The sequence below is a fragment of the Gorilla gorilla genome, chromosome 10 (assembly GCF_029281585.2).
Source record: "Gorilla gorilla gorilla isolate KB3781 chromosome 10, NHGRI_mGorGor1-v2.1_pri, whole genome shotgun sequence".
In the NCBI taxonomy this organism is placed as follows: domain Eukaryota; kingdom Metazoa; phylum Chordata; class Mammalia; order Primates; family Hominidae; genus Gorilla; species Gorilla gorilla.
This window is the reverse complement of record NC_073234.2, coordinates 26,565,531-26,579,242: the sequence shown is the minus strand read 5'-3', so window position 1 is coordinate 26,579,242 and position 13,712 is coordinate 26,565,531. Positions and strand designations below refer to the sequence as shown.

Sequence of the window (13,712 nt, the reverse complement as noted above, 5' to 3'; positions counted from 1 at the left end):
AAACTCAACTTGAAAGTAAAAATATTGTAACCTCTGGATTCTTGTCAGTTTGATCTACGTAATTTCCTTTCTTCTGTCCCTGATCTCACTGCTCCTTTTAATTCTGTCCTTGATGAGACATATCAGGAATTTGCAGCTCAACACCATGGGCCCGAGAGACCTCAGAATGAAGGCCCATAAGAGGGCCATGAAAATGAAAATGAAAATGATGGTGTCTTTTCTCCTCTTCTTTTTGGTTCACTTTTCTTCTCTCCTACCAACAGGTTGGATTTTCCTTATACAGCAGAAATAGCAGGCCAATTTTTTTGTCTTGTTAACGTCAATTATTTTTCCTTCAAGCCACTCATTTGTCCTAATTTTGGAAAACTGCAAGCTGAGACAGACTGCTGTGGGACTACTGTGGCATCTTAAGTGCCACCTAAAAAGAGTGAAACTTTAGTTTTGTAGACTTTTCTGGATTTTTCTATATTCCAGGGGAATTAATGAGAACACAGTGAAGATGTATTTTAGCATGTGTTTTTCACCCAGATTATTTTAAGGTGTAATTAAGCATCACAAAATTTCCCTAGAATGGCCTATAAATGAACAATTTACTCATAAAGTCAGCCAATGTAATACTGGATTTTTTTTAAAAAGTAAGTATCATTGTCATTTTAATATTTGCTAGTAACTAGGAAATATTTGAGACTTAATATAAATGTAAAATATATAATGCAACATGTATTTATTTTATATGTGGTAGCAAATGTGTGATTACATTCACATGTGAGGAAAAAAACAGTAATATTTCAAAATGGTTCTAAATGCCATTAGAACCTAATACCTACTCCAATCTGGAGTAGGTGGCATATTTTTATAACACTAAGTCAAATACATTAAGAACTAAAAATATTGAAAGCATATAATCTCATAGCAATAGAGATAACTTTTAAAACAAAATAGCATTCTCTCATTAGGACTCCAGCTAGGAATTCAAGCTATCCTACCTTTGTAGGATAAGTGCAAAATCAATTGAATTTCTAAAAAGAAATTGAATACTTATCCCTATGTCCATAATGATGCTTATATTTTCACTTTTTAGGATCAAAACCACACTTTGACACAGGATCTCTGTGTGTGTGCACATGTGTAATGACATATTTTTGTCATACCATGAATACTAGTGTGTCACACCAGAGAAAACTAACACAACCAACTAACTCACTAAGAATAAGAACATAAAGGAAAATTTATAAGAGAATGTCACATATTTGCATAAATTTTAGGCATGTTTGTATTTGTGTATAGTTCTAGGTTGACTTTTACAATAAAATAAAGTAACTGAAAATGTATATAATATATAATCTTAAGGCCAGTCCAGGCCTATACAGACATTTAGATTTTTAAAACTCCATTCATTGTTAGATACTGTATAATAAATTTCCTAATGATTATCATGGGCATTATCTTGCTTTAGAAAGGGCAACATTAAAATCACACTGGCTATATTTAGGTTCAGATAGTGAGGATAATATGGTTTGGAATTACTCCTTTCAGTAAATAAGTTAAATTCCCTTCCCCTTCCCCTTCCCCTTCCCCTTCCCTCCCCTCTCCTCCCTCCCCTCCCCTTGACCCTCCCCATCCCCACTCCCTCCCCTCCCTCTCCCCTCCCCCTTCCCTTCCCTCCCCTTCCCTTCTCTTCTTTACTTTTTGGGATGGAGTTTTGCTCTTGTTGCCCAGGCTGGAGTGCAATGGCGCAATCTTGGCTCACTGCAACCTCTGCTTCCTGGGTTCAAGCAATTCTCCTGCCTTAGCCTCCCAAGTAGCTGGGATTATAGGCATGCGCCAGCATGCCTGGCTAATTTTTTTGTATTTTTAGTAGAGACAGGGTTTCTCCATTTTGGTCAGGCTGGTCTTGAACTCCCGACCTCAGGTGACCTGCCCGCCTTGGCCTCCCAAAGTGCTGAGATTATAGGGGTGAGCCACTGCGTCCAGACTAAACTTTTCTTTAACGATCAAGATTCAAAAGATTTAAACAACCATACACAACCCTTGCTTCTAGTGAGTGGGACTTAGAAGTAAATGTCTCATTAGGATTAAGTCTTCACATCTCACGTACTATCCTTGCAGAGATGAAGCCATATGGAGCAGAGACCGATTCCAGATAATAAAAGCACAGAAAATGACTATTAAATGATGAAGGCTGGGAGAAAGTGTGGGACTGTTGCTACCACTGTATTGCAGTCTCCCTATTACAATGGCATTTTGAGATTAAGCTCTGCACCATCATTTTCCATAATGAAAGCTTGGGTTGGAGATGCAAGCCACGATCCAAGAAAACCACGACTCTTACATCCAAAGCTAGTTTCAGGCAATCTGGAGAGAACTATATCCTATCCTGGGAACAAATAATTGGGAAAAGAAAATGATCGACTTTTCTTTTTTTTTTTTTTTTTGCCAATTGCTTTCCCCTAAAGTAAGTTTATAGTCTTGATGTCATGAGAGTTTTTGAGTTTCCTGTCCCTGCCCCCCCACCCCCCACCCAGTTTGGTCACACAGTTGATTTATAGAAGAGTTGCCAATAACCTGAATAACCTGTTTCTAATGCCAAAAACGGCTGATGCCTGAGCCCTGCCTTATGCCTAGAACTTAAGATGAGAAGATATTTTGGGTGTGCAAGCCATGTTGTCCTTAGCTTTACTCAAAGAAAACATCCTAGTGAAAATATGCATGGATCAATACATATTTCAGAGGGCGTGATTGTCTCTGTTGAATCTCTGATAGTTCACATGGTTTGCTGCTGCCCTTAATCTCATGTCCTTTGAGCTAGAGACTTCCTTAATTAAAATACAGAAACAAGGAGGCCATCTGCAAATCCATACTTCCAGTGCACTCATCTGTTACATTGCTTAATGCTGTGTACAAGACCTAGGCCCTGAGCTAGATTATTGCCAAGAATAAATCTTCATTTAGAAAATTGATCAGATGGTTGGCTTGATAAATTCAGAAAAATGTTAGGCAATATTTTTTGGGGAAGGTTATTAGTAGAAGAAATCCCAGGTGACAGATAAACTGTTTTCAATTTTAGCTGTTTTGAGGGGCACCAATGTAGATGCAGCTTCAGAAAACAAAGGCATTATCCTGACTTGTATATTGTCACCTCTATTCCTTAGCCCCATGTTTAATAAATGAATCAGTTCTGGAAATAAGTTAGCTTCCCTTTTATATAGATATAACCTGGCCCCTGAACTTTGAAGCTTCTATTATTTTCCTTTTAGACTTCCAGTTTGAGATACTTTCACAGTTTTCAAAAACCAATTAAAAAGTGAAAATGAACTCTTGAACAACAGTTCTTTTTTTAAACATCTCGTATTTTTGGCTTTTTTCTTTTTGAGACAGGGTCTTGTTCTGCAGCCCTGGCTGGAGTGCAGTGGCATGATCACAGCTGTTTTCTTTTTTTTTTAATCTGCTGAACATAATCTCTAATTCTCTGCCAATGATCTTAGAGCCAAGACATTCTAGTTACAGTATTTCATTATTTGGTGGTGTGATTTTTTTCTCCCTCTTTTTGGTTGATGAAAAGTTGTACCCAACTTCCCTCACTAATAATATGAATGATCTCCATTTCTCTTTATTGTTCATTGATGCATGCCACTATTTTACAGTGGCTAAGTCCATATGCTTGGTGTTGAAAGCAATGGAGATGGTGAAGATTTTGTAATGTTCATTGCAGATCCCTAATCAGGATAGAAACTGGCAGGGATGTCCTGCAATTAAGCTACTAAGACTTCCATAGTTTCTTCTTTTCATTTGTAGTAGGCTTTTGCGAAGATCCTTGGGCCTTTTAGTTGTCCCAAGAGCATTGCTGAAATTTATATTTGTGGAGAGTAGGGGTAAGGGGAGGTTTACTTATATTTTGAAAAGATCTCATGACTTGACCTGGTGGTAATCCTGCTGAGCAAATCCTATTAAGTCTAGTTTGTTCAGGCTGCTATAAAAAATACCATAAAATGGGTGCTTATGAACAACAGAAATTTATTTCTTATAGTTCTAGAAGCTGGGAAGTCCAAGATCCAGGCATTCACAAATTTGATATCTGGTGAGGGTTCATTTCCTTGTTCATAGATGACTTTTCCCTATAACCCTACATGGCAAAAGGGGTAAGGGAATTATTTTGGGGTCTCCTTTATAAGGGCACTAATCCCATTCACGAGGGTTTCATCTTTATGACCCGATCACTTCCCAAAGGTCCCATCTCCTGAAATCATCACTTTGGGGGTTAAATGCCAACATGTGAATTTTTGGGGGGCACATTCAGACCATAGTACAAGTGTTAAAACTGCAAGAAGAATCCCCACACTCAAGGTAACCCAAGTAATAGACTAATATGAATCAATCCAACCCAATTGTTGGGAATTCTCATAGTTCTTGCAGAGGTTCTTTTCTTGGTTCATTTTCTTGGAACTTCCCAAGTCGTTTTTAGACTACTTTCCATGCTCAAACTTCCAAGTATTAGGATATTCCTTTCCCTCATCTTTTGTCCCTATATTCCTCAACTTTCATCCTACCCCTTTATGCTTCTGCATGTAACTTTATTTTCTTCTTGACGCTATCAAAAGCTATTGATGTCCTGCCAGAAAGATCTCCCATTAAAAGCAAACTGCAAGATTTTCTAACAAAATTTAGTTAGGGATCCTCAGGACAGGAACAGACATGGCTTCAAAATTTCAGATTGTCTGATCTCTACTCTGGGTAGCACAGGAAAGTGTTTCCCTTCCATTCTGAGGACAACGTTCTTTCCTCTCTCTCCCTTTGCTCCCATATCCCTCAATCCCACCACCCTCTAATAAAATAAGCCAATAGGTTTAAGGCTGCAGAGAGTATAAAATACTTGAACTTACATATCAAATCATGTTAAATATTTATATTTTAGTATGAAAGACCCTCAGTAGTTACGTTAAAAAAAATATTACCCAGGTAATATTTCTGTCCAGAAATTTGAGAAACAGAATTATTTGTAATTATCTACACATTTAAGAAAATTGAACTCCTTATGAAATATAACTTTAGGAATTACTGGAGATTCATTTGAGGTCTGGTTGGTTGTCATGACCTTAGGAATTTACTTAACCTCTCTAAATCCCGGTTTGCTTCTCTGAAAAATGATAAAAATGTTTTCCTCACAGGGTATATGTGAGAATTACGGAGCTCATGTATATAAATAATTTTTCATAGTTCCTGGTATTAAAAACTCAATATATTTAAAAAATGATGCTGATGGTAATGATATGCTATTTGTCAAGTAATCACATGTATTTTTACCCAGAATTAAAAAAAAAAACTTTTCCCCTATCCCTTAGGTTACATTGTTGCTATGTTCACTGTTTTCCTTTTATAGTTAAAATAAGCTGTAACGCATCGTTTCCCATTTTTTTTTTTTTTGCCAGCTACATTTCTTATCTCTATTGATAATAACTATACCACCTATGTCTCTGCTTTTTCCTGCTTGAGGGATCTCTGGATCAATCAACGTGCATGATGGCCTGAAAAAGCCCAATTTATGGGCAATAAAGTGAATCATCTTATTATCAGGAACGAATATATGTTTCCTTTATTGACTGCTGACTATGTAGAGCATACCAACAAAATTGCCATTCATCTATCCATTCAACAATATGAATTAGCTATTCCGCACTGGGCAATGCTCTAGGCTTGGGGATAGAACAGTGAACAAACAAAATCCTTAGCCTAATGGATATTACCTGGAAGTGTGCCAGGAAGAATAAACTCACTTGTGAATTACAACAATAAGTGGTTTATTCAGGTCAAAATCTTGTTGTCTCCTGGGAATTTCACTGAATTGCATCATGTAGGAGGCAAACTATATACCCCAAGAATTAAGAGCAATTGTGAATAAATGATAAACCACAGAGCTTACATCTACCTCCTAATACATTTAACTCCTAATATATATATATACATATATTACGAGGTAAATGTAAGCTGTAACTTTATGCATATATTGTAAGTAGTAACTATACATATATACTTATATACTGTATACATATATAGTAAGTAGTAACTATACATATATACATATATAGTTACTACTTAAATTTATATATGTGTATGTATATATATATGTATATATACAGTACACACACATACTGTTACTACCGGGTGTAAAATTGAATAGGATATAGTGTCTTCCCTCACAGAGCTGCCAATTATGTTGGAGGATGTAATAAATACAAAGTCTGTTTCTTCATCTTCGGTTTAACAAATGACTGATGTGAGGAAAAAAGTTGTAGGAATATGTTCACATAGTCACCCAAATGGAGCATCCTACTCTGTCACCATTTCAGGATTAAGACTAGACAGTCTTTTGTGTTACAAATTGGGACATCAGTGCTCTGGGAAACAGTGATGTCCACCATTCTAAATCCCTTGGTATTACTATTTTATTGATTAAACTACACTTCTGATATTTTAGACTAAAATGTTTTGGCTTATCGCAGTCTAGGAAACCTGTCTTGGGTATATAAAACAGACAGTTGATGCACGATTAGGGAAAAATAATGCAACCTATGAAAATGGCCTTACGGATTAAAAGAAGTGAGCTCCTATATGGTCAGTGGAATCCAGGAAAAATTTAATGGAAAAAGCGCCACCTCAGCTTAGCTTTAAAACACAGAGTATCTTCAGGTAGAAAAGGCTATAGGAGAATGTGCCCAAATGGAGTTTGGCTGGAGACAAAGAATAAAGACTAGAAAGAACAATTACCCTAGGCCAGACATGGTGTTGGACGGGGCAAGATGCTTACTACTTAAAGCCATAGAACACTGTTTGCTGGACACAATGAGTGGAATATAGAACAATGCAACTAGTTTAACACTTTGCCCCTCTTAATGGTTTATTAATTTTTTCCTGAAAAAAATGTGTATACTACTTTTTCTGCACTTTTCTATATCAGATCTTGATTTAAAACTTTACCACTCTTGGTGATTTATTATTAGTTTTTTTAATCCGAAAAAAACATGTGTATACTCCCTTTTCTGCATTTTTCTATATCAGATCTTGATTGGCTCACCACCATTACACACACACACATCTCTTTTCTCCCATCCTCCCAGCGTTATAGAATCATTTGTTGTAAAATCAGTATTCAGTATTTACATAATTATGACTGACTTTACATGACTACTATTATTCATAGTTGAGGTATACCTTGTATACAGTGTAGTTTTTAAATTTTTATTTTTCTCAGCGTTCAAAATTATATGTTCTGTTTTCTTAATTTTGAAAAATATGCATTCACTAATTTATCCCCACACTCTTTGGAAAATGAAAGCTCTCTAGGCTGTATTCAAATACATCAGGTACTCTATCAATTTTTATTTTTTAAACTATTCTACCTGAGCTCTCCATCTTTAGCCATTTCCTGTTGACTTCATACTGTTCTCCCCTACCACTCTCCCTCTTTAATATATTACCGTTTTAGAAACTTTATGGCTATCCTGTAAGTAATAAAAATGTCTTTCCCCACTCAACAACAGACAGTACCTTTCAAGTTTCCACTTTATAAGGACATAACCACCATGCCATTTACTTCCCCCGCCCTCCTTCAACATTTCCACTTGTATTTCCAGCTGTATTTTTAAAACATGGTTAATAACATTTGCACTCCACTTTGTAACCATAATTAAGTATGCCTTTAAACAATAAAAACCATAAACAACATTTGTATTTTACGATTATTTAAATGTTATTCACTGAACAGCCAAGCTTTGTGCTACTATGGGATTTCGTTTTCTGCGGTTCCAAGTCCTGATCCACGTCCTGCCACAGGATCACTGAAGTAGAGCCCATTTTCTTACACTCTCGCCATTAGTTCAAAAGCTTGCAGCATTTTATGTCTGGTACTTGGAGGATGATTTTCCTGTACAGTTTTGCGTTTTTTTCACTGAAAATTTCTGATTATTATTGTTTTCTCTTGTGGGATGAAGAAGTATGTACCTTCTATATCACAGCCTTAATACCTTCAGCTTCTTATTCATTCAAATCTTGCTTACAATCCAGTCCGAGGATTCCCGGTTTACTGATTTTCTTTTTCCTGCAAATTTTAGCCTTCTGTTTTGGTTTGAAATAATGCATCCTCTGCGCTTTGTCACATTCTGAAATTCGTCAGGTGTTTTAGGATGCACACTTTCTTAGATCTTTTCGAGGGTCTTAACTGCAGTTCTGTTTCCGGAATCGCGTATTTTCTTTCTAGGGACTGTAGGCTCCCGGCCGCCCCCTGAGGAGCTCCGCCAGCAGCTAAGAGGGCAGCCACGAAGAGCGCCTGAGCACTCTCGCGAGACTGTGGGGCTCGCCATTGGCTGCTCCGCCGCGCCGCAACGGACCCTGGGAGTCGGCCATCATGCTGGCCCCGGAGGCCCGTTAGCTTAGTCATGGCTCTAAATATGTACCTGCAATCGGATGTTGAGGATCACCGAGCCCGCGACGTAGAAGTACGGGAAGTTCATGCGCAGCTGCCAGGCCAGCTCGAAGAAGGCGAGCAGGGTGCGGGAGAGCCCCTTGCAGAAGACGCCGTACGAGGTGGGTGTCGCGGCGGGGCTTGAGGCCCTGACGGCCAAGGAGGACGGAGCCGCCGCGGGGGCCATGAGCCAGGTGTCGCCGCCCGCCCAGCGTCTCTAGCGAGGGTTGCCGCAGGGCCCGCGGACCCCCTAGCGACGGCTGGGACCGGCAGGACGGTAAGCAAAGCGGCTCCCAGGCTCACACCCAAGCTTGCCGCTGCAGCCGCTCGGTCCAGTGCGGCGCGTAGCTCCGGGCGCCGCTGGCGCTCCGCCCCTTCCTGTCTGCTTCTCACTGTGGCATTTACCATTTAGAGCTCAACTGATGGTAGGTGGCTCTGGAATAGGATATGTTATATAGCATGTACGAACATCCATGCAGATAGTTCCACTTTAAAATGAAAAAAGCTAAGCGAGATGTAACTTGCCGTAGGGCACAAAATTTGTAAGGGCCAAAGCTAGATTAAAACTTCAGTTTGTCTGCTGTGTTATGTGGGATGTTAGGAATCTTACCCTTTTGATTTCATAACATTAATATTAGGAGAAGATGATTCCTACGCCAATAAAAGCACAAGGTCTCTGTATTCATAATATACCATAGGCATAAAAAGGATCACAATCTTAGTCTTTGGATTTTTCTATTTATTAGGAATATTTAAATTGCAAGTGACAGAAATGATAAACATTCAAGCAAAAAACTAGTGGACACACACGCGTATATACATAAGGACATACATACAAAATTATATTCCCAGCCATGTAAACCCTTAAAAAGTTCAGATTAGCTGTGGAAGCTTCAGCCATTTCTGCATGGAGATGCATCTGTGAAACCTGTGGCTAGTCTCCAAGAGCTGGAATACTACTCTGTACTTCCAAACTCTTTTTTTTTTGTTGTTTTTGAGACGGGAGTCTCGCTCTGTCGCCCAGGCTGGAGTGCAGTGGCGCGATCTCGGCTCACTGCAAGCTCCGCCTCCCGGGTTCACGCCATTCTCCTGCCTCAGCCTCCCGAGTAGCTGGGACTACAGGCGCCCGCCACCATGCCCGGCTAATTTTTTGTATTTTTTGGTAGAGACGGGGTTTCACCGTGTTAGCCAGGATGGTCTCGATCTCCTGACCTCGTGATCTGCCCGCCTCAGCCTCCCAAAGTGCTGGGATTACAGGCGTGAGCCACCGCGCCCGGCCTGTACTTCCAAACTCTTAATACCATTAGACTAACAGCACAGTGAATCTCTAATAGCCACAATACTTTTGTTATTTAAATGATGCACATTTCATTACCTTCACTTATCTCCCATTTTAACTAGAAAGCACTGTATTTTTTAATCGCACACACCGTCTTCATTCATGGATTATTCAAATGTGTGATTTCTGATCATGACCTTAAGGTTACAGTCTTGTTCTGAAAAGCATTGTTGAGATACCACACATCGCACCGTGCACTGCATGTCTAGCAGCTATTCAGAGCACAAGTACGGTACCCTAGAGTACCTCTGTTTCTATATAGTCTACTGATGATATGACTGGTAGAAATAACGTGCCACTGAGAAATTTGTAAAAATTAATTTTGTGTTCCCAGCTAGTATTCTTTTGCTGCTTTGCTGCACCAGTACCACTCCAGCGAGGTAGCACTTAGAGGAATTACTTATGACAACTTCTAAAATACTGGTATAGAGACTGAAGAGTGATGTAAAATAAATGATCAATTCTGAGAACTGGGAGAAGATATATAGTTTCAGTTCACAAATATAATTTACTCCCTTTGAAAACTGAAAGACTAATACACAGAGCCATTCAGAGTCACAGGAGTCATTACGTTCCTGGATTTTTCATTTCCAAATATGTAAAGCTATGTGGACTCATTCTGTCTTCTATTCCTCTTTTGTGCCACCCTTTACGCCCTACTTGCTCCGTTTCTGGGTAACTCCATGAAAACTTTATCTTCCACCCTGAGACCGTGGGGAAAATAGCAGCCACCCACTGATAACATGGCCAGATTGAGGGCCTATTCCAATGGGACGGGAATAGGCAAAGCACAGTCACAAAGCTCCAAATCCTACTCCTTAATGCTCTAGAGCTGAAGAAAGATTTCCTTCTTTCCACCTGAGAGTGGGATAGGAGCAATAATTTAGGTGGTTGTAGTTTTTATCTGCCCCTTGATGTTTAGATTTGAATGCCTAATCCACACTTCTTTTGCTGAGGGTGATATTAGGAGAATTCGTGATTAGAATATTCATGATTGGAAATGGCTTGATTGTACAAATTAGAAAATTCATGATTGGAAATGGCTTGATTGTACGGATTAACTGCATTGACTGGCTTGGGCATTGGAAGCTTCCTTTAACTGACTTTTCATCAGGTTAGCCAGCTCCAGAATTTAACAGCTGTGTTTAATACTGCTTAATATTTTTATACTTATGTTCACACCACACCATTAACTTGTGCTAATGCCAAACTAGAAAAAAAGTACGTTTCCTTTTGGACACTGATCAGTACTCAACCCTCTGGTTTGCTATCTGCCTGATAATTTTTGGAGGTGGGGGTGGTTCACAATAGCTAATTTTTCTCAGCCATTTTTCCTCTGGATAAAGTGTGGAATTAATTATGTGAATATTATGATTCTGATGGAGTCCTTGGTTTATTAACATTCCATTGGGAAATAAATGATTTTGGAGTTGTAATCTTATTTTCTTTTTATCATGTACTGTTTTTCAGCTTTTATAGCAGATTTGATTCACTTTATGGTAAACAGCCTGCTGGGCATGATGCTTTTGCAGATAGTAGGAGCCTTCTGCCTTTCTGATCACTCTGATTCTGATTCTTGGGAAGAGCAAGCTGAGTCAGACCTCACTGATAATGCTGTGGAAGATTAGATTCTTGATATGATGGGAAACCTTGGCTCCTTGAAAGCCTTGACGAAAACTTTTTTGTATTAGGAAAAGATAAAATCAAGTAGAAGCCCACATAGAAACTCTTCAATTTTTCTTTTCTCTTTCTTTCTTTCTCTTTCTTTTCTTTTCCCTTCCTTCCTTCCTTCCTTCCTTCCTTCCTTCCTTCCTTCCTTCCTTCCTTCCTTCCTTCCTTTCTTTCTTTCTTTTTTTTGCCATGGCTTTAATATGTACATATAGTTTGACGTCATTGTAATTCTTACCAGAACATACTCAGAGCTAAATATATACTCTTATTCCCATATTTCAAGAAAGACTTTTCTTTTTCTCCCCTCAAACCTCTCTTTTAGACAATGAAACACACTTAATAATTGTCAGATTATTAAGATCTATTGTATTCTTCGTTACAAGGCCAGATTTCATAGGTGCATAAAAATTCACCTATACATGAATCTATTTTTTAATTGAGACATTTGTAAACCATGCATGTGGAAGAATATGATATAGCATGCATTTATGCATGCATTTTGAAAACCAGCTTGAGAATTTTACTTCCTTTTAGTCAGTAGTAGACCAAAAGAGAATGTTGCTTCTGCTCTAACAAAGAGAGTAAACTAGGTAGGCTACAAAGGCATAATTTATTTTGAGCTTGTTAGAACTGAAGTTACAAGGTGAGCAGGTAAACTGAATTTTAGCACTTTGGGAGGCCGAGGTGGGTGGGTCCCGAGGTCAGGAGATCTGGACCATCCTGGCTAACATGGTGAAACCCCGTCTCTCTACTAAAAATACAAAAAATTAGCTGGGTGTGGTGGCGGGCGCCTGTAGTCCCACCTACTCGGGAGGCTGAGGCAGGAAAATGGTGTGAACCCAGGAGGTGGAGCTTGCAGTGAGCCGAGATGGGGCCACTGCACTCCAGCCTGGGTAACAGAGCGAGACTCCATATTAAAAAAAAAAAAAAAAATTACAAGCCTTTCCAAATAGGAGACATGAATTGTTTCATCTGTGGCAGAACTCTAGAAGAGTTCTCTGGCATTTCGGTAGGTAACAAGAAAATGGCTGAAATTTTAACAAATTCTTACAAAGGTTGAGTGTAGTTTAATGTGACAGTTTAGAATACCTGGGAGCCCCAGACACAGGAGTGATCTGTAATTGCCAGCTTTTCCCCTTGGGCTTCTACAGAATGCTTACTGGAAAGGTTGAGGACAGACAGGAAACCTAGGAAAGTTCCTTTATGGTACACGGTATAGGAGGCAGAATAATGGCTTTCCCAAAGATGTCTATGACTTAATCTTTGGAACTAGTTAATATGTTACATTATATGGCATGGAGATTTTGCAAATGTGATTATTGGTATGCACCTTGAGATGGGAGATTATCCCATATTATTTAGGTGGGTTCAGTCTAATCATATGAGCCCTTAAAAACAGATTATTTCTTAACTAGGGTTAGAGAGATGCAACACTTCTGACTTTGAAGATGAAGGAGGCCCCAAACCAAGGTCTGCAGATAGTTTCTAGAAGCTGGGAATGGCAAGGAAATGGATTCCTTCCTAGAGCCTCCAGAAAGCAATGCAGCCTTGCTGACACCTTGATTTTAGCTTAGTAAGACAAATACCAGACTTCTGATCTGTAGAACTGTTAAGATAATTTTGTAGTATTTAAGCCACTAAATTTATGATAATTTGTTTTAGCAGCAGTGCAAATCTAAAACAAATGGGAACAAAGTCTTCTTAAGTTTTAAAGTGGAGTAATAGAAACTGGAGAAGCCCATTTACACTGGACCCTGCATGAGTAAAAGGTGGTTGTTGGCCAGTGCTAGGGGACAGGCAAGAAAACTACACATGTTCTGGATCTTTATTATGCAAAATCTGCCTGCTGCTGAGTGAGGGGCAGGGAATACACTGTAACTTGGACCCTACTCTGATATTGGGCAATAGCTGATTGGCACAAGGGGTGGGGTAAGAAACCTGCCTGCACTCCTAGGTCTGCATTAATACATATTAGAAGTCTGTTGTCACAGGGGAAGATCAGGAAACTCACTTGCTCTGGGCTGCATGCTGACTAAACAGAAAGGATCCGCCAGTGAAGAAAGGCAGAAAACCCACCAATCCTGGACTGTGCATGAACACCAGGAAAAACCCATTTGCTGCAGGAAGGGGGCAGTTAACCTCATGATATCAAGACCCTCCACTGATACAAGGCATTGATTGACTGACACTCAAGGAGGGGCAGGAAGATTGCCTGACTTGGACTCCCATGCTGACACCGGGTGAAAG

At 39.3% G+C, this 13,712-nt stretch overlaps 1 protein-coding gene across 4 annotated transcripts in view; it reads right to left on the bottom strand.

The window, feature by feature from the left end:
- SMIM10L1 (small integral membrane protein 10 like 1) overlaps nt 1–8,836 on the bottom strand; it is a 251,598-nt gene extending 242,762 nt beyond the window's left edge. For all 4 annotated transcript variants that reach the window (XM_063694586.1, XM_063694587.1, XM_063694584.1 and 1 more), the window contains exon 1: nt 8,448–8,836. In XM_063694586.1, coding sequence (XP_063550656.1) covers nt 8,448–8,642 — 195 coding nt within the window. In that variant the 5' untranslated portion in view covers nt 8,643–8,836. The remainder of the gene's footprint in view (nt 1–8,447) is intronic.
- Nucleotides 8,837–13,712: the final 4,876 nt, after the last annotated feature.